This window comes from Eurosta solidaginis, chromosome 3 (genome assembly GCF_040869045.1).
Source record: "Eurosta solidaginis isolate ZX-2024a chromosome 3, ASM4086904v1, whole genome shotgun sequence".
Classification (NCBI taxonomy): Eukaryota; Metazoa; Arthropoda; class Insecta; order Diptera; family Tephritidae; genus Eurosta; species Eurosta solidaginis.
The window spans coordinates 166,196,705-166,217,343 of record NC_090321.1 but is presented as its reverse complement, the minus strand read 5'-3'; the positions used below and the strand labels follow the sequence as shown (position 1 = coordinate 166,217,343).

General features: G+C 43.7%; 2 protein-coding genes across 4 annotated transcripts in view; one reads left to right on the top strand and one right to left on the bottom strand.

Annotated features, from left to right (window-relative positions):
* Window positions 1–20,639, bottom strand: part of LOC137244576 (beta-glucuronidase-like) — a 126,443-nt gene that overhangs the window by 39,350 nt on the left and 66,454 nt on the right. The window contains exon 12 of one of the 2 annotated variants that reach the window (XM_067773760.1): window positions 7,535–8,097. The exons of the other annotated variant lie outside the window; for it this stretch is intronic. The gene's annotated coding sequence lies outside the window, so the exon portion shown is untranslated. The remainder of the gene's footprint in view (window positions 1–7,534; window positions 8,098–20,639) is intronic. 2 annotated transcript variants of the gene reach the window in all.
* LOC137244577 (zinc finger HIT domain-containing protein 3) lies at window positions 3,372–4,177 on the top strand. 2 transcript variants are annotated; one of them, XM_067773762.1, is made up of 3 exons: window positions 3,372–3,547; window positions 3,607–3,764; window positions 3,831–4,167. In XM_067773762.1, exons 1-3 carry the CDS (start codon window positions 3,405–3,407, stop codon window positions 4,013–4,015), a joined length of 486 nt encoding a protein of 161 aa, XP_067629863.1. In that variant the 5' UTR covers window positions 3,372–3,404; the 3' UTR covers window positions 4,016–4,167. The 2 variants fall into 2 exon arrangements, with proteins under 2 accessions (XP_067629863.1, XP_067629865.1); XM_067773764.1 differs by having other exon boundaries at window positions 3,375–3,501; window positions 3,831–4,177.

Here is a 20,639-nt window from a genome sequence, read left to right as displayed (position 1 = left end):
TTATACTCATATAATATTAAATTATTTAGCTAAATTTTAGTTTTAATTAAATTTTAATTATTATTATTTCCTTACTGTTGTCTTTCATTGTAACCTCTCATAACAATTGATAACAAATAGAGTAAAATAGAAATAAGCTATTTTCTCTCGCAAAAACTTCGCTTTTTTTTGAGAAATCTTGTAATAATTTTAAACTTTGTTGTCAATAAAGAAAAAAAAATCAGAGTTGCTCATTAAGTAAATATGTGGGTTGCAAAGTTGTATTGAATTCAGCATGTTTAACATGAAATAGTGACCAAGGCTGCCAAATTTCAGCGAAAAGTATGCAATTCTTTCTTCAAATACCAGAATGGTACATTTTTTCTGCTGATTTTACCCACAGCGAAACAAATGGAAATTGGAAATGAATATATAGCTAAAATATTCATTTCATAAAATATTTCAACCGAAGTATTATAAATTGCAGATCTTGGAAGGGGGGCGATTAGGACGATCTAATAAATTATACATAAGTAAAAGCTAAAAATGTTATATGTAATTAAAACAATCTTTTATAACTTGCATAAGTTCCAGAACAGAAGGGGGGAGGTGGGGGGGAGGGGGCGTCGCCCTCACATCACATGCCAGCACAGATGCTGTAGGACTGCGACTTCGAACTCATACCTTCGTCGACGTCACTTTCCTAGAAGCTCTAGATGTAGCTCCGAAGACTTTCCAACGGATGCTTTTGTCGCGCTATGCTGCCGAGCTACACCAGAGAAACACCTTGAAACGTTAGGGAGTGACTTTTCGGCCAAGGATGCCGCCCTCGAAATCATAAGCAGTCTTAGTGGATGTCATTGCGTAACTCATGGGTGAAAATCGTATTATCTTCGGCGCATCTACATAATTAAAATTTTACAAGGAGCCTGTATAAAATTTTTTAAATCTAGACAAAAGTTTGCAGATGTTTGTGTTCACAACATAGATTTCAATAGTCTTCGTTAAATCAAAACGACATTTTAGAATGAAAGTCGACCGATTTTAAGTTGAAAGATGTTAACTGCTGTTTTCCGACCTTATGATATAAAAACTCATTATGGATGACCGCGTAGCTTCAGTTCTCAGACTAGTTCGACTGTGCCCTACATTAGGGTAGTAGCACACGCGGTCATTAATTAGTTCGACTCTCTTGGGGAAGCTTTTGCTTCACCATTTTGAGTGTTCTTGCGAAGGACAAAGCCTCACGTGGTAAATATATGTGCCTACGTATTCACATTTATAAAAGGAGCCGTAACGTGTAGGTGATATATAAACTTCGTTGATTGGCTATAATCAATGTGATTCACTCCAAGGGACTATATCCTCAACTTAAGTATGAGGTAAGAATCATTTCAAAGGAGTGTGTATGCCTCTAGAACCTACTAAAGGAATTTGCATTACTGATTTCGCTTATTCTTTCAGCCAATCGCAATATACATTTTTTTTAGAAATCGGCACCTTTTTTGGGTATTTTGCTTTTTTAACCACTTGACAATTTGAAAACATGTTCGCCTTGGGTAATTTTATTTGAATTCATTGTTCATTATTAACTTTTTGAAAAAAAATGCAAAGTGAGCATATAAATGTAGATATTATATAATGTTTTTTTTAGTGTTTTGTTTTAATAACATGGTGAATTGGGTGATGCAAAGTCCGTGTTAAGCTTACATCGAAAACGCCTGTTTTTTAAAATAACTTTTGAACAGTTAGAAAGAGTTAAATTTAGCAATTAGTTTCTTATAAATGGCGGTGATGCGCATCCGTTGATACCACTTTCGGCCATATCCGGCCAATTTTCGACATGAACAATAAATGGTCTAAACAGTCTTAAACGAGTAGAAAATATAGTAACGAGCCGGATGCCGCCGTTGCCGCGCCAATATTTTTGACATTCGGCGGCGGCGTGCGAAAAACGACCAAAATCTGTGGCGTATATCTCTAGTTGATACGACGTGATATCGGCGACGATACGAAGTAAAGCCGGAGTCATTGGTGCCGTATGTCGTATCGCTGTATCCGTATCCCTAACGTAATAAGCTGTTTATCGTTACGACGGTAAACCAAAACCCAATTGGTTGGCTACGATACGGTTACGACCTTAGCGGCACCAATAATCGATTGCATTGATTCTCATAAGGTTGGTCGAATCAGCTGTTAAAAGGTTACCGATACGGTTACCGATAAAGCACCAATGTCTCCAGCTTAATGGTTGACGTTGACAACCGTAATAGAGGTGAACACCAATTTCAAATTCGATTTTCGATAGCCATCGAAGATCGAAAAATGCTCATAGTAGCGACCTCATACGTCATAAAAAACAGCTGATCTAATGTTTACATTCGCACTGCCAATCTCGTTGTGTAATTTGCAATGATGACGTGATTCATGATACAAAAAATGGATTCCATTTAGTGTGACATTAGCCACTTGACTTTTGCGGGGACAATGAAAATTTCACCAAAAGCAAGCTACCAGATTGAAAAATTTCACGAATTTTTCTAATTTTGATGGATATCATATTAACGAATACGACTAAATTACTTTCATAGTTATTTTAATTAAAAAAGAAAAAAATTAGCCCCTCGCCTTGGAAATATTTTAATACGAAATATCAGCTTGGAAAAGGTTTTTAATAAGTTTTCGAGCTCCCGAAAATTGTTTGGGCGGTAGAAACATGGATCGAAATATACAAAGCAAGGGAATATAGCCTTCTTCTACGTTTGCTCAGTTCATTTTGACAAAACATAACATTGCGCTTTAAGAGGGCATTGTTAAACCATTTTTTGGGGAGAAAATTACCCTGTAGCTCTGCAAGTTAGCCACTAGTTATGAGTGTTTTTGCCCATTGTACCAGAGGCACCTTGGGGCAGTACCGCCTATACACATTCTGTGCCCGTTTAGCATTGACATAGTTGTGCAGACTTTGGAAGTACAATTTTTATCAACATACCTTGAGAAATATCTTTGTAGGGGCATGATAATAGGGCCATGCTAGAACATCAGGATTTTTCGTGTATTTTTTTTCTGTCTAGGGGTCATCTGCCATAAAGATATGAGTCATTAAGCAATGTATGAGTGGTTATCCACTCTTTTTCAATAAAATCGCATGTTTTAATGTATTCTCAATCGACATGTATGCACATAAATCGTGCTAAAGCATATTATTATTGTCTCAGATGGCCATAGCGTTTTCATCCTAAAGGAAATTTCCATAAAGAAAAATCACAATTTCGCCTTAAACGGTAACGGTATGGCAACGCTTCTGGCAAAACAACAAATATTATGAAACTTCAAAAATCCCCAAATACGTCAAAAATTTTTGAGTGGAACTACCTTCTTTTTTGTATAATGGCGTTCATAGTGTACCTATACACTTCTACACTATGAATGGCGTTATTTGTAAACAATGTACAACCTTCGACAGTCGATTCTTCGTTTTTTCTTTAATAGCTGTAAGAAAAATGCTCTGCGTGGTGTGTGGTGTGTTCCTTAGAAAATACAAATGTCCAAAATGTTTGCAGCCATAGTGAGCTTACTTGACCCCTTTACAAATTTCTTTTTTTTTTTAATGCGCCTTAATTGCAGTTGCTCGTTAGTTTGCTACCAAGAACATCAGAAAATAGCATGTGAATCAACTGTGCCGCTGGCCGCAGAACTACCAGACGTTCACAATCATGAGCCCACATTACATCAACCATTCAGCACCGAAGACACAGTACCAAGAATCAAAATGGAACTTTTAAGTAGCTTATCTTAACTCGAGCTTGGTTAAAGTTATTCTATTCAGAATTTATGTGTTTGCTTAACAGAGAACTCCAAAGAACTTCACAATTTGCTCTACAATAAACACATGCGCCATTTACTAACAGAGATTGATGTAGCCCCAGACGCCTGGAAAGCTATGAAGGCAGCGATGCAGGAGCCACTTTTCCTAGAGTTTGCGAATGAATGTCTTAAGATTGTTGAGCCGCAAACGTCTGACGAATTAAATTAATTATAATTACAGTCCAACAAAGTTAGAACATTAGTAAGAGTAATTATAGTATTTTTTGTACAGACTGAAAACAATTTTTCAATCACATTTTGGAATCATTTTTGAAAAAAATATGTTAACATTACGTGATAAAAAATTTATAATCATTTTTCAATCACCTTTCTTAATGTTGTTGTTGTTGTTGTAGCAGTGCTTCGCTCCACCTAACAGACGCGACTGATCACAAACTGTCATCAATATCCTCTAACGGGAGTCCAAGGAAACTTGCTGTTTCAACAGGGGTGGACCAAAGGGAAAGGGGTGTTAGAGGCGTTGGTTCCACATTACAATTAAAGAGATGGTTGGTGTCATGTGGGGACACATTGCAAGCGGGGCATACATTTTGTATGTCGGGGTTGATTCTGGATAGGTACGAGTTTAACCTGTTACAGTATCCAGAACGAAGTTGAGCCAGAGTTACACGCGTTTCCCTGGAAAGTATGCGTTCCTCTTCCGCAAGTTTTGGATACTTTACTTTGAGTACTGGATTCACCGGGCAATTCCCGGCATAAAGGTCCGACTCCTGTTTGCGGAGTTCACCAAGGACCTGCTTGTGTTTTTTCGCTTCATACGGCTGGGTTCTCAAGTGCCGTATTTCCTCAAAATGCTTACGGAGATGACTCTTTAAGCCCCTAGGCGGTGCTGGCTCGTCAATCAGATGTCTGTTGGGATGCCCAGGTTTCTGGGTATTCAACAGGAACTGTTTGGTCAGCATCTCGTTTCTTTCCCTGATGGGGAGTATTCTCGCCTCATTATGTAGATGGTGTTCTGGGGACATAAGAAGACAGCCCGTGGCAATTCTGAGAGCAGTATTTATTTAAACCGCAATTTATCTGGGTGCTAATGACATTTAGCGCGGAGGTAGTGCTATGGAGTTTTCTGAAGCCACGCTGATGGGAGGCTAGTTGCAAATTTGCTTGGAAATAAGGGAGCAAAATGGCTTCGAGCGTCTTTGCTACTGGCGATAGGAGAGATATCGGACGATACGACTCTCCTATGTTAGCTGGTTTACCAGGCTTTAGTAGCGGGACCACCTTGGCCATTTTCCATTTCTCGGGTATGACAAAGGTGGAAAGAGACAGGTTGAAGACCTGCGCTAAATATTTGAAACCCTCTTTCCCTAGGCTTTTAAGCGTCGGCATGGCTATGCCGTCTGGGCCCACTGCTTTGGATGGTTTAGCGCGACCAATGGAGTCCTCAACCTCTTTAGCGGTGATGGTGATTGGTGACGCGCTTAATTTGTGTTTATGTGCGTGTCTGTTGGCCCTCCGTCTATCTGTGTCGACCGTAGAATGCATTATATATTGTCGGCAGAAAGCGCTCGCGCATTTTTTCGCATCCGACAGCACTTTGTCGCCAAAGGCGATGGAAACGTTGTCTTTGTGCTTAGTCGGATTCGATAGGGACTTTACGGTGGACCAAAGTTTACCCACACCGGTAGAGAGGTTACAACTTCTTAGGTGCTCCTCCCATTTCGCCCGCTTGTGTTCATCCACAAGCAATCTGATGCGTTGGTTTATATCCCTTATTTGGGGGTCGCCTGGATCAAGCTGCCTTATAAGGTCACGTTTTCTCGCTAAGTTTGCGGCCTCCGCCGGGAAGTGGGGCCGGATTTCGGGAATTCTCCCGGCGGGGATGAAACGTGCCGAGGCGGATTCAATGACCTTGCGGAAGGCACGCTCCCCTTGGCGGCATCAGTCGGGATAGGGAGGGCAGCAAAGAGGTTGTCTGTAAAAGATTTATATTCTTCCCACTTTCCTTTTTTGAAGTTTATGAAAGTGCGTTTTTCGGTGACGATGAAGTCGGCGGTACGCTCGAGCGAAACAAGTATAGGCAGGTGGTCGGATGCCATTGATACCATCGGCTGCCAGTTGACGCAGTTTACGAGTTCTGCGCTCACGATTGAGACAGCTTCCTACCATACGTGTGGGGCCGTCTCCGTTTATTGTGCAGAACGTCGTTTCTTCTATTTGATCCGCCAACATCTCACCCCTACTGTCCGCCCGCAAATTTGAATGCCATAGATCATGATGGGCATTGAAATCGCCTAAAATAATGCGATTGTTTCCAGTGAGTAAGGCTCTGATATTAGGGCGGTATCCACTGGGGCAACAGGTGGCAGGGGGGATGTAGATGTTGATGATTTCTAGGTTTGCATCGCCTGACCGGACAGATAGGCCTTGACGTTCTAAGACATTGTCCCTGCGGTCGATGCCAGGATCAAATATGTGATATTGCACAGAGTGGTGTATTATAAACGCGAGGTCGCCTCCATTTCCGCTCTCGCGATCTTTTCTGTGGGCATTATACCCAGAGGAGGTCTGCAATGCAGATCGTGCTGTGAGTTTAGTCTCTTGAATCGCAGCAATGCGGATGTTGTGCCGCTTCATGAAATTGACTATCTCCGTAATCTTCCCAGTTAGTCCATTACAGTTTAACTGCAGAATTCTGAAGTGCATGGGGGGAGACGTCGCCACTCTGGGGGTAAGTGACGGGTGACTACGCCTGGATTGAGGAAGGCCACGACGCAATTGCTGTTATGGCCCTGGGACTGGGCGTCCATGGGCAAGCATTAGGGTACCCGGATGATTTGGGTTTACGACCTGGCAACATGGCGCGATGAAACCCGTCGGGGGGTTGCCGTCGCGGAGACCAGAACATCTAGGAAAGTGGCACCGCCCAAGGCAGGAGCTGCATTGGGCGGATGTCGCAAACACATATATTCTGTGCTGGCAAACGGTGCAGACGGGGTTAGGGACTAAGAGTCTGTTTCCCTGACCTACAGTCCTGCTGCAAGGAGCCGCTGGGAGGATGACAATTTGTGGGAGGGACGCAACAAATTAAATGGGGTTACACTGAAATGACAGTCCTTGGTCGGGAAAAATCCCGTGTCGCTCCGGTACATAGAACTGACTGCCTTGGGAAGCGACCTTTCTTAATCTTTTCGGACTGCATTTGCTGACTAAGGCATTCGGTTCATTCATTCATTCATTTATTGACAGTATTAGCACAATAAGATCTTGTATGATCTTTTATAGTGCAACAATGGGTATAATTTTTAAAACTTAAAAATGTATATATTATTCATGTACAATTTTAAAAAACATGTAAGCATGTGAGAATAAAGTAATAACAGTGGTAATATACAAGGTTAACAAGAACTGTGACAAGAACATTTAACAACAATGATTGACTAGACCATAAGTAGCTAAACTCAGATTCTAATTTGTATATACCTTACCAAAGAAAGAAAATATAACATTCTTAAGGTTGCTTTTACTTAAGCTATTGCGAACCGAGTTGGGGACAGAGTTCCAAATGCGGATAGCATTGACAAAGAAGTGGTGCAGAGTTTCGATAATTTTAGGTGGGCACGATCAAATCATTTATGCGAGCAGATCTAGAGAATGTTAGCTTGTTATATAAATAAGTAGACATTTTATCAGCAATCAAACGACACACAAATATACAGTTTCTTACCTTAAGATACTCAGATATTTCACAACCCAAGAGACTCAGTTCTCCACGCAGATATATGATCATACTTAGCCAACCCGAAGACATACCGCGTGACATGTTTAAGGGCGACATCAATCTTATGTGCTGATTTTGAATCTAATTTGCTGTATATATATTCCGAATAGCAGATAATTGGTAGTATTAGTTGTATAGCAAGCCGCTTCCTTATTCCAAGTGGGGTGAAAGGGGCAGACATTCGTAGATTACGTAGAGTGTAGTAAACTTTAGTGATAACAGCGATAATATATCATCACAAGACAGACTAGAGTTAATAACAACCCCCAGAGTCTTTACTTTAGACACGTAATTAAGGCACTTATTATTGATGTATAAAGCTGGTAGATTTGAAGAGTTAATTCGCCTTTTGGATATAGGCAAAGAGGATAAATACAATAAGAGCCGTCACTCGTTATTTTGTGGGGAGTATTTCGCTGGAAATTGAAAAAATTGATGCCGAATGTTTTCTGAGACGGACATTTTTAATTGTCTCGCATTTATCCATGCCGTGTAGGTCCCTTGTGCAACTGTGATTTTTGGAAAGAGAATTAAATAAGTTAGTTAAATACAGTCGGAAAAATAAACACAAATACCACACGAAAATGTATAGAAGACATTTATAAACATCTCGCCCAAAAAAAAAGTAGCGACTACCTCTCAGTATACATCGAGTAAATGCCTAAAAAATAACGAGTGACGGCTCTTATTGTATTTATCCTCTTTGATATAGGTAACACATACGACTTTTCACTATTAACGGAAAGATAATTTTTGCACCCAAGACGGAATAGCTGACAAACTATTAAACTTTGCACAAAGTTCAGAAACTTGCGCATGTGTTCCAGACATATAAAGTTGTATATCATCTGCATAAGCATGCATTTGAGCATACATAAAAAAAAAATAAATATAAGGCGCGGTAACCTCCGAAAAGATCTAAGGCCGAGCTTCTCTTCCAATTTGCACCGTGCTCCTCTTGATTTTCCCTACAAATTGGCCGGACGGGACCTACATGTTTTATGCCGACTCCGAACGGCATCTGCAAGGCAGATGACTTTTCACTGAGAGCTTTTCATGGCAGAAATACACCCGGAGCGCTTGCCAAACACTGCCGAGGGGCGACCCCGCTTAGAAAAATTTTCTTCTAATTGAAAAAACTTATTTCTAAAATTTTGATGTTGCTTTGCCCGGGGTGCGAACCGAGGGCATACGGTGTGGCAGGCGGAGCACGCTACCATCACACCACGGTGGCCTCCAACTTTGGTGGTAAATATGTCATTAATAAATAGGCTAAATAATAACGGTCGAAATATAGAACCTTGGGGGACACCATTAGATAACATTTTAAGACTAGAGACTTGCGATCCCACCTTCACTCGTTTCGCTCTACCACCCAAGTAACTCCTCATGAGACTTAAAGCAGAGTCCCCAAAACCGAAATAAGACTTTAGCTTCATGTATAACAACATGTGGTTGACAGAATCAAACGCTTTGGAAAAGTGGAGCAGACACAACATTTTTATCATGTTACTGTCCCGAATATCATCCAAGATTTTGATTATTGCAGTTGAACAGCTATGCTTTTCTCTAAATCCAGACTGAAATGGGGAAAGTAGATTGAACTTATCAATATAAGCATGAATCTGTTCTGATAACAAGATCTCAAAAGTCTTCGAAAAGGCAGGAACGATGCTTATGGCGGACTTATTTTTAGCTACAGGAAGGGCAGAGTCGATCTTCCAGACATCAGGAAAGCATGAGGTTGCGATGCATTGGTTGATAATATGGGTCAGGGTTGGCAGTATCTGTGGAAGAACAATTTTTATGAATTTTACAGGAATACTATCTTCACCAATAGCATTTGAGCGTATATTATAAATGCACCTCACCACATGATGCTCCGACACAGCACAAAATTCAAATTTCTGAGAAAAAGTCACAGAACAATGTATGGGGTGGGTGATTGGGTCATTGGAAGAGGTAGCACAATTAACGAATACTGCATTCAGATCTTCAGGGTCTAGCGAGCAATCAGGATTGTCTTTAACATGTACACGAAGGCTTTTCAAGTTACGCCACAACACATTAGGAAGTTCAGAATTTAACATTTTTCGAAAGTATGCCTGCTTCTCATGTTTTATAGTTGCAGTAGCTACATTCCGTATATTCGTATATGAACGCCAGTTTATATCAGTTCGATTCCTTTTCCATACTGCATAGGCTTTGTTACGTTTACAGTTTATATTACGAGCAGTTTTGTTGAACCATGGGCAAGATCGAGATTTTCTTTGAACTCTGCGCATCGGTACATGAGCATTATAAAAAGATAACAATATATTATTTAAAAAGTTTAGCTTATCATTTACTGATGGCAAGCTCCAGCAATAAGTCCAGTCAACACAAGACATCTCAGTACTCAAGTTGTTAAAATTGATCGAGCGATAGTCAGGAAAACTTGAAGGAACCGAAACTACTTAAATTGTCATGATCAAAAGTAATGTCAAAGAAACAGAAAATTAAATCATGGTGAGACACAAACGAAATTTGGTCGAACTTTAAGACAGAGACAAATCAGACACAATGAAATAATCTAGTAGACTAGGACAACAGTTATTCTCATATCTAGTCGGCAACGAGGAATTTACTAAAGAAAGACCAACAATAGACATTTCATCTAAAAGGCGGGATGACATATTTACATTAAAATCACCGCATACTATTATTTCATCATAACAGCTACTACAGACAACGTATTAAAGAAATCATTTACACTAAAACATCTATTGGGATTGTACACCCATGACAAGAGGACTTTAGACAGGGGATTGGACACCCCAACCAGCAAGTACTACATTGTACCTCCGCCTGCATGGGATACCATGCTCGATTTTAGATATTTTTTGCAGAAAATGGCTACCCCACCAGCCTTAGTATTCATTCGATCATTTCGATACATTGTATACCCATCTATCTCAAAGTGCGCATCTTTTATCTCATGTCTGAGCCATGTCTCCGACACACATATAACATCCACCGAAGATTGCTCAAATGTTCTCCTAACCTGATCCATTTTCTGCATTCCATTTTAGGGTTTTCTCATTAAAGTGTACGACATTAAAATCCTTTTGCCGACTGCATAAAATATTCATAAGTACAAGACTATTATCACCCACCATCATTAGGATAGCACAAGTGTACCGGAGCGACTCGGGATTTTTCCCGACCAAGGACTGTCATTTCAGTGTAACCCCATTTAATTTGTTGCGCCCCTCCCACAAATTGTCATCCTCCCAGCAGCTCCTTGCAGCGGGACTGCTCCATATTCTCTTGCCTCGGGAAGGTATCGAATCCAATCCGGGTCCGTCTCCTGACCCCGGTCCTGAGAAATGGTTTTGCTGCGTCTGCCATAAAATAATCTTTTTAGGACGGTCATACTCTTGTCAGTGTGTCTCGTGCAAGGGATGGTTGCATCGGACAGGTTGTTCTGGGCTAGATCCCAAAACCCGACGTCCACGTAACTTTTATAATTCTTTTTTGGCTCCTTGCTGTTCACGCCCAAGGTCGTCCCGTAGTCTACGCCTTAGCACCCCTCCCCCCCCCCCCCCCCTACTACCTTCCAGCAGCCCTGCTGCTCAGCAAGCCACAACAAATACCCACTGCTGCTGTTGCTGTTGTTGTAGCGATAAGGTTGCTACCCGAAGGCTTTGGGGAGTGTTATCGATGTGATGGTCCTTTGCCAGATACAGATCCGGTACACCCCGGTAACACAGCACCATTAAGGTGCTAGCCCGACCATCAGGCCGTCATCCCTCCCTCCGCACCCACCAGTTTCATCAGGAGCTTGAACCCCCAGCGGGTAAGGGGGTCACAATAAACCCGCGGTAGGTATGCCTGTCGTAAGAGGCGACTAAAATACCAGATTCAAGGGGTGTGTAGCGCAACCCTTCAGGTTGCCAGCGCAATATATAGCTTCTCCAAACCCAATTGTCAACCTCACCTATCCTCAGCGAATCCTGTTTCACTAACAGACGAGGCTCTGGCGACCCCAAGCTCCTCATGGAACTTTGGGGTGGGGAGGGAGGCGATGGCCTGAAAGTTTAATGTGGCCACATAAATCGTTCCCGAGTTGGTCGGGCTAGCACCTTAATGGTGCTGTGGTACCGGAGCATACCGGATCCGTATCCGGCAAAGGACCATCACATCGATAACACTCCCCAAAGCCTTCGGGGAGCAACCTTATCTCTACAACAACAACAACAACAACAACATGGGGAGCTTGGGTCGCCAGAGCCTCGTCTGTTAGTGAAACAAGATTCGCCGCGGATAGGTGAGGTTGACAATTGGGTTTGGAGAAGCTGTATATTGCGCTGGCAACCTGAAGGGTTGCACTACACAGCCCCTTGAATCTGGTATTTTAGCCGTTTCTTACGACAGGCATACCTACCGCTGGTATATTCTGACCCCCTAACCCACTGCTGCTCGCGCCCCACGGCACCACCAACACATACGGCCGCTCCCACTCATACATACAACCTCCGTAGTAGAGTCGGGAGCATTGTCGAGCATCAGCCCTGCCCCCGTCTTCTTCCCCCTCTTTTCAGGCAGCAATCGTGTAGGTCAGGAAAACAGACTCTTAGTCCCTACCTCCTTTTGCACCGTTTACCAGCACAGAATATATATGTTTGCGACATCCGCCAAATGCAGCTCTTGCCTTGGACGGTGTAACTTTCCTATATGTTCTGGTATCCGCGACGGCAATCCCCGACGGGTTTCATAGCGCCATGTTGCCAGGCCGCAAACCCATACACACCGGGTACCCCAATGCTTACCCAAGGGCGTCAAGTCCCAGGGCCACAACAGCAACTGCGTCCTAGCCTTTCACAACCCAGGCGTAGTGACCCGTCACTTACTCCCAGAGCGACGTCGTCTCCTCCGTTGCACTTCAGAATTCTGCAGTTAACCTGTTATGGATTAACTGGGAAGATCACGGAGATAGTCGATTTCATGAAGCGGCACAACATCCGCATTGCTGCGATTCAAGAGACTAAACTCACAGCAAGATCTGCTCTGCAGACTTGTTATGGGTATAATGTCCACAGAAAAGATCGCGAAAGCGGAAATGGAGGTGGCCTTGTGTTTATCATCCACCACTCAGTGCAATATAATCTATTCGATCCCGACATCGGCCTCAGGGACCGTGCCCTACAACGTCATTGCATATCAGTCCGGTCAGGCGATGTAAAGCTAGAAATCATCAACATCTACATTCCTCCTGTCACCTGCTACTCCAGTAGAAACCGCCCTGATATCAGCGCACTACTCATTGGCGATAAACGCACTATCTTAGGCGATTTCAATTCCCATCATGATCTATGGCATTCTAACCTACAGGCGGACAGCAGGGGTGAGGTGTTGGCGGACAAAATAGAGGAAACCACGGTCTGCACAATAAACGGGGGCGTCTCCACTCGTATGGTAGGAAGCTATCACATTTCGTCAGATCTATCCATCGTGAGCGCAGGAATGGTAAACTCCGTCAACTAGCAGCCGATGGGAATATTGACATCTGACCACCTGCTTTCCGCAAGGTCCTTGAATCTGCCTCGACTCGTTTTATTCCCACCGGAAGGATTCCCGAAGCTTTGGTAAACTTTGGTCCACCGTAAAGTCCCTATCGAATCCGTCTAAGCACAATGACAAAATTTCTATCGCCTTTGGCGATAAAGTGCTGTCAGATCCGAAAAAATGCGCGAGCGCTTTCTGCCGACAGTATGTAATGCATTCTACGGTCGACAAAGATAGACGGAGGGCCAACAGACACGCACATAAGCATAAATTCAGCGCGTCTCCAATTACCATCACCGCCAAAGAGGTTGAGGATGCCATCGGTCGTGCTAAACCTCCAAAGCAGTGGGCCCAGACGGCATAGCCATGCGGATGCTTAAAAGCCTAGAGTAAGAGGGTTTCAAATATTTAGGGCATGTCTTCAAACGGTCTCTTTCCACCTTCGTCATTCTCGAAAAATGGAAAATGGCCAAGTTGGTCCCGCTACTAAAGCCTGGGAAACCAGCTAACATAGGAGAGTCATATCGCCCGATATCTCTCCTATCGCTAGTAGCCAAGACGCTTGAAGCCATTTTGCTCCCCTACTTCAAAGCAAATTTGCAGCTAGCCTGTCATCAGCATGGCTTCAGAAAACTCCATACCACCACCACCGCGCTAATTTCCATTAGCAGCCAAATAAATCGTGGTTTAAATCAAAACCCCCACCATAGGGTATACCCTTGCCCATTGTCATAAAAGGTGGACCGCAAATTATCTGGGTGGTCGGCAGGCATCGGTGCAATTTAGAAACGACACATCAAAACCAAGAAGAATTAAACAAGGTGTGCCACAGGGTGGTGTCCTATCCCCACCTTTGTTTAACTTCTACATATCAAAGCTACCTTCGCCACCAGAAGGAGTTACTATTCTTTCCTACGCCGATGACTGCACAATAATGGCCACAGGCCCAGGCCCACAGATCGATGAGCTTTGCAACAGAATAAACGGCTACCTCCCTTATCTCTCCAGTTTTTTCGCCTCGCGAAACCTGGCATTATCACCGACTAAATCCTCCGGGACCTTATTTACAACATGGAAGTACCAAATGTCGACCATTTTGAACATCCACGTTGATGGCACTACGCTACCGACTGTCCTACACCCCGAAATCTTGGGTGTGACGTTTGATCAGGATCCACATTTTGGTGAGCATGCAGCCGCAATTGTACCGAAAATCCAGAGCCGTAATAAAATCCTCAAATCTCTTGCTGGCAGTACTTGAGGAAAGACAAAGAAACGCTCATTACCACTTATAAAGCAATTGGCCAGCCGATTACATGCCACGCGTCCCCTATTTGGTCGCCAAGCCTAAAAACTACACACTGGAAGAAGCTGCAGGCCTGCCAAAATACTGCTCTCAGAACCGCCACGCGCTGTCTTCTTATGTCCCCAGAACACCATCTACATAATGAGGCAGGAATACTCTCCATCAGGGAGAAAAATGAGATGCTAACCAAACAGTTCCTGTTGAATAACCAGAAACCTGGGCATCCCAACAGACATCTGATTGATGAGTCATCTCCGTAAGCATTGTGAGGAAATACGGTACCTGAGAATTCAGCCGTATCAAGCAAAAAAACACAAGCAGGTCCTCAGTGAACTCCACAAACAGGCGTCGGACCTTTATGCCAGGTTAATCCACTGGATCTGGATACTGTAACAGGTTAAACTCTTACCTATCCAGAATCAACCCCGACATACAAAATGTATGCCCCGCTTGCAATGTGTCCCCACATGACACCAACCATCTCTTTAATTGTAATGTGGAACCAACGTCTATAACACCCCTCACATTATGGTCCACCCCTGTTTAAACAGCATGTTTCCTTGGACTCCCGTTAGAGGATATTGATGATAATTTGTGATCGGTCGCACCTATTGAATGGAGCGAAGCACTGCTACCACAACAACTAAATAATGAACATTAAACTTTTTAAAATTATACTGCCTGTCGTAAGAGGCGACTAAAATACCAAATAGATTCAAGGGGTTGTGTAGCGCAATCCTCTCAGGCGGTTGCCAGCGCAATATATAGCGCGAATCCAGTTTCATTAACAGCCGAGGCTCTGGCGAACCCGAACTCCTCATGGATCCGGGTGGTGGGAGGGCGGTATGGCCTAGAAGGTCGCATGTGATCATAACAAATCGTTCCCGAGATGGTCGGGCTTGGTATCGGAACGTGTCGGATCTGCATCCGGGAAAAGACCATCAACATCGATAACACTCCCCAAGGCCTTCAAGGCCAAGCGTTGAGAAGAAAGATTCTCTTTATGAGGACCTGACAGACGAAAAGTTTCATCAACATGTCAGGGGTTTTTAGATGGTAGCCTCTGAGATTTATACACGTCTTAGTGCGCTTAGCCCTACCTTTGGCAAAGTAGTTCCAAAGTGCGCCAGTGACTACTATCTGGCAACAATCCTGGCTGCTGTATATTCACTACCAAAATGGATTCGCTGTAAACTGTAGCTAGCTTGAGTTCACCAACACCGTACTCACAATAGGCATCACGACTGGAGCCTATACTATCCCAAAGAGCTTTGTAATGTATTTAGCAGGCTTTGTAAATACAATTATATCGGGTGGTCGCGAACTTCTGTTCGATTTCATCAACGGTAGTCGATGGAGCTGTGGCGGTAGGTGAGTACATGATGTACCCGTGCTTGGGTGTGTACACTCAGGAAATATTACAATCCTAAAGCGTTATAAAATATATCGCCGCCTTAGAATGCGAATGCTAGAAGGTGGTGGAGGTACGATTGATAGTGAACCGCGGTGGTTTTGTAGAAATTTCGGGAGGCGCTGAACGTTGGGTTCAAACCCAGAACAGCCTGAACGATTATTTTACACGTGACACACTGGCAATCGTATGACCGTCTGAGATAAATCCTTTTCCGACATATGCAGCAGAACCACAGCCTGGGACCGGTGTTAGGTTCAATATCTTCCCGGAGCAGGAGAGTGTGGAGTAGTCCAGCTGCAAGGAACTGCTCCGAAGATGACAATTTGTGGGAGGGACGCAAGAAATAAAATGGGGTTACACTGAAATGACAGCCCTTGGTCGGGATTAAAAATCCCGAGTGGCTCCGGTAGATAGAACAGCACAAAACATGATCCCAACGGTTTAGGGGGTTTAGAATAAACTCGCGGTAGGTATGCCTGTCGAAAGAGGCGACTAAAATACCAAATTTAGGCAAGGGGTTGTGTAGCGCAACCCTTTGAAGGGGTTTCCAGCACAATATATAGCTTCTCCAACCAAATTGTCAGCCTCACCTACTCGTGCCGAATCCTGTGTCTTTAACATCCGAGGCTCTGGCGACCCTAATTTCGTTATGGATCTATGGGGTGGGAGGGCGGTATGGCCTATAAGGTTTCATGTGGTCATACAAAATTCTTCCCGAAATGGTCGGGGTAGTACCTTAATGGTGCGTGTTACCGGAACGTACCGGATCTGCATCCGGAAAAGGGCCATCAACAATGATAACACTCCCAAGTTGTAACAGTGCTTCGCCCCATCCAATAGGTGCGACCAATCACAAATTGTCCTCAATGTCCCCCAACGGGAGTCCAAGGAAACTTGCTGTTTCAACAGGGAAAATCCCTAGTCGCTCCGGTACATAGAACCGGCTGCCTTGGGAAGCATCAAATTTCTTAATACCGTAAACATCCACGTTGATGGCACTACGCTACCGACTGTCCTACACCCCGAAATCTTGGGTGTGACGTTTGATCAGGATCCACATTTTGGTGAGCATGCAGCCGCAATTGTACCGAAAATCCAGAGCCGTAATAAAATCCTCAAATCTCTTGCTGGCAGTACTTGAGGAAAGACAAAGAAACGCTCATTACCACTTATAAAGCAATTGGCCAGCCGATTACATGCCACGCGTCCCCTATTTGGTCGCCAAGCCTAAAAACTACACACTGGAAGAAGCTGCAGGCCTGCCAAAATACTGCTCTCAGAACCGCCACGCGCTGTCTTCTTATGTCCCCAGAACACCATCTACATAATGAGGCAGGAATACTCTCCATCAGGGAGAAAAATGAGATGCTAACCAAACAGTTCCTGTTGAATAACCAGAAACCTGGGCATCCCAACAGACATCTGATTGATGAGTCATCTCCGTAAGCATTGTGAGGAAATACGGTACCTGAGAATTCAGCCGTATCAAGCAAAAAAACACAAGCAGGTCCTCAGTGAACTCCACAAACAGGCGTCGGACCTTTATGCCAGGTTAATCCACTGGATCTGGATACTGTAACAGGTTAAACTCTTACCTATCCAGAATCAACCCCGACATACAAAATGTATGCCCCGCTTGCAATGTGTCCCCACATGACACCAACCATCTCTTTAATTGTAATGTGGAACCAACGTCTATAACACCCCTCACATTATGGTCCACCCCTGTTTAAACAGCATGTTTCCTTGGACTCCCGTTAGAGGATATTGATGATAATTTGTGATCGGTCGCACCTATTGAATGGAGCGAAGCACTGCTACCACAACAACTAAATAATGAACATTAAACTTTTTAAAATTATACTGCCTGTCGTAAGAGGCGACTAAAATACCAAATAGATTCAAGGGGTTGTGTAGCGCAATCCTCTCAGGCGGTTGCCAGCGCAATATATAGCGCGAATCCAGTTTCATTAACAGCCGAGGCTCTGGCGAACCCGAACTCCTCATGGATCCGGGTGGTGGGAGGGCGGTATGGCCTAGAAGGTCGCATGTGATCATAACAAATCGTTCCCGAGATGGTCGGGCTTGGTATCGGAACGTGTCGGATCTGCATCCGGGAAAAGACCATCAACATCGATAACACTCCCCAAGGCCTTCAAGGCCAAGCGTTGAGAAGAAAGATTCTCTTTATGAGGACCTGACAGACGAAAAGTTTCATCAACATGTCAGGGGTTTTTAGATGGTAGCCTCTGAGATTTATACACGTCTTAGTGCGCTTAGCCCTACCTTTGGCAAAGTAGTTCCAAAGTGCGCCAGTGACTACTATCTGGCAACAATCCTGGCTGCTGTATATTCACTACCAAAATGGATTCGCTGTAAACTGTAGCTAGCTTGAGTTCACCAACACCGTACTCACAATAGGCATCACGACTGGAGCCTATACTATCCCAAAGAGCTTTGTAATGTATTTAGCAGGCTTTGTAAATACAATTATATCGGGTGGTCGCGAACTTCTGTTCGATTTCATCAACGGTAGTCGATGGAGCTGTGGCGGTAGGTGAGTACATGATGTACCCGTGCTTGGGTGTGTACACTCAGGAAATATTACAATCCTAAAGCGTTATAAAATATATCGCCGCCTTAGAATGCGAATGCTAGAAGGTGGTGGAGGTACGATTGATAGTGAACCGCGGTGGTTTTGTAGAAATTTCGGGAGGCGCTGAACGTTGGGTTCAAACCCAGAACAGCCTGAACGATTATTTTACACGTGACACACTGGCAATCGTATGACCGTCTGAGATAAATCCTTTTCCGACATATGCAGCAGAACCACAGCCTGGGACCTGTGTTAGGTTCAATATCTTCCCGGAGCAGGAGAGTGTGGAGTAGTCCAGCTGCAAGGAACTGCTCCGAAGATGACAATTTGTGGGAGGGACGCAAGAAATAAAATGGGGTTACACTGAAATGACAGCCCTTGGTCGGGATTAAAAATCCCGAGTGGCTCCGGTAGATAGAACAGCACAAAACATGATCCCAACGGTTTAGGGGGTTTAGAATAAACTCGCGGTAGGTATGCCTGTCGAAAGAGGCGACTAAAATACCAAATTTAGGCAAGGGGTTGTGTAGCGCAACCCTTTGAAGGGGTTTCCAGCACAATATATAGCTTCTCCAACCAAATTGTCAGCCTCACCTACTCGTGCCGAATCCTGTGTCTTTAACATCCGAGGCTCTGGCGACCCTAATTTCGTTATGGATCTATGGGGTGGGAGGGCGGTATGGCCTATAAGGTTTCATGTGGTCATACAAAATTCTTCCCGAAATGGTCGGGGTAGTACCTTAATGGTGCGTGTTACCGGAACGTACCGGATCTGCATCCGGAAAAGGGCCATCAACAATGATAACACTCCCAAGTTGTAACAGTGCTTCGCCCCATCCAATAGGTGCGACCAATCACAAATTGTCTTCAATGTCCCCCAACGGGAGTCCAAGGAAACTTGCTGTTTCAACAGGGAAAATCCCTAGTCGCTCCGGTACATAGAACCGGCTGCCTTGGGAAGCATCAAATTTCTTAATACCGTAAAAATTCCTAAGCCTGTGGATTAAGCAATTTAAACAAGTTCCAAGCTTTTCTAAAAGCTAGTGAAGAGAAGGAAGCTTCGACTTCCTCTGGAAACAAACGAAATACCAGCTCGTGGGGAAAATGCGGTCATGGAGGCCGTGGCGGCGGGATGTCACGGATTCGATAGGAACTTTACGGTGGATCAAAGCTTTCCCACACCGGCAGAGAGGTTACAATTCTTTAAATGCTCCTCCAATTTCGCCCGGTTGTGTTCATCCACAAGCAATCGGATGCGTTGCTTTATATCCCTTATTTGGGGGTCGCCGAGATCTTGCTGTCTTATAAGGTCACGTTCTCTCGTGTATAAAACGAGTCGAGGCAGATTCAATGACCTTGCGGAAAGCACTGCCATAACAACAACAACAACATAACAATCCTAAAGGCCTTCGGGGAGTGTCCTTATCGCTACAACAACAGCACAAAACGTGCTCGATCGTTCCGTCCTCCAAATCACACTTCCTACATCTACTATCACTGACCAAGCCTAATTTAAAGGCATGTGACGCCAGAAGAGGCAGTGCTCAGTCAAATACAACTTGCTTAAACGAACATAATCGACATTGATTTAAAATCAACTAACTTATTGCATGCGTGAATATAATCAATTCAGGCGTTTGCTCGTTTGCCTCAAACGCGATTATATTCATCGGAATGAAAATGCAAATATGAAAACTCCATGCGTCTGAATATTTGCATGATTCTTCTGCCCTTACGTCACGGCGACAAGCTACATAAAAATATATATAAACATTGCTTACGATTCTGTTTGTTTGCCTAACTAAACGATACTAATTGTCGTGCTTTGATTTTATTCTCCGCTTGCATTCGTTTGATCAATTCAATCGTACGCAAAACCTGTTCGGTCATTCGATTGCAAACATGCTAACAGAGTCTTGTAAAGACAGATGCTGAGTTTATTCATTATGAGTTTATTCGCATGATTGAATGTGAATGCAAGTTTTAGTGTTTGATTAAATCAAGAAAATTGTGATTTTTCCAGTTTGGTGTACACATGTATCGCCATTTGAGCACCCTTGAGCCAACCATCCACCTTTATTGTAGCATTAGGAGCCCTCGAAGCGCAATGAGGGAATCAGGTAGTATATTCGTCCTGTATTTGATGCCACTATATTACTATGGCCGTATGGTCTGCGCTCAAGCTGCC

Bases quoted from the DNA above. Each gene is read 5' to 3' on its own strand.
- LOC137244577 (XM_067773762.1), top strand. From the start codon at position 3,405: ATGAATGGCGTTATTTGTAAACAATGTACAACCTTCGACAGTCGATTC. The intron at 3,548-3,606 runs GTGAGCTTACTT...CCTTAATTGCAG, and splicing joins CCAAAATGTTTGCAGCCATA to TTGCTCGTTAGTTTGCTACC. The intron at 3,765-3,830 runs GTAGCTTATCTT...TTTGCTTAACAG, and splicing joins AATCAAAATGGAACTTTTAA to AGAACTCCAAAGAACTTCAC.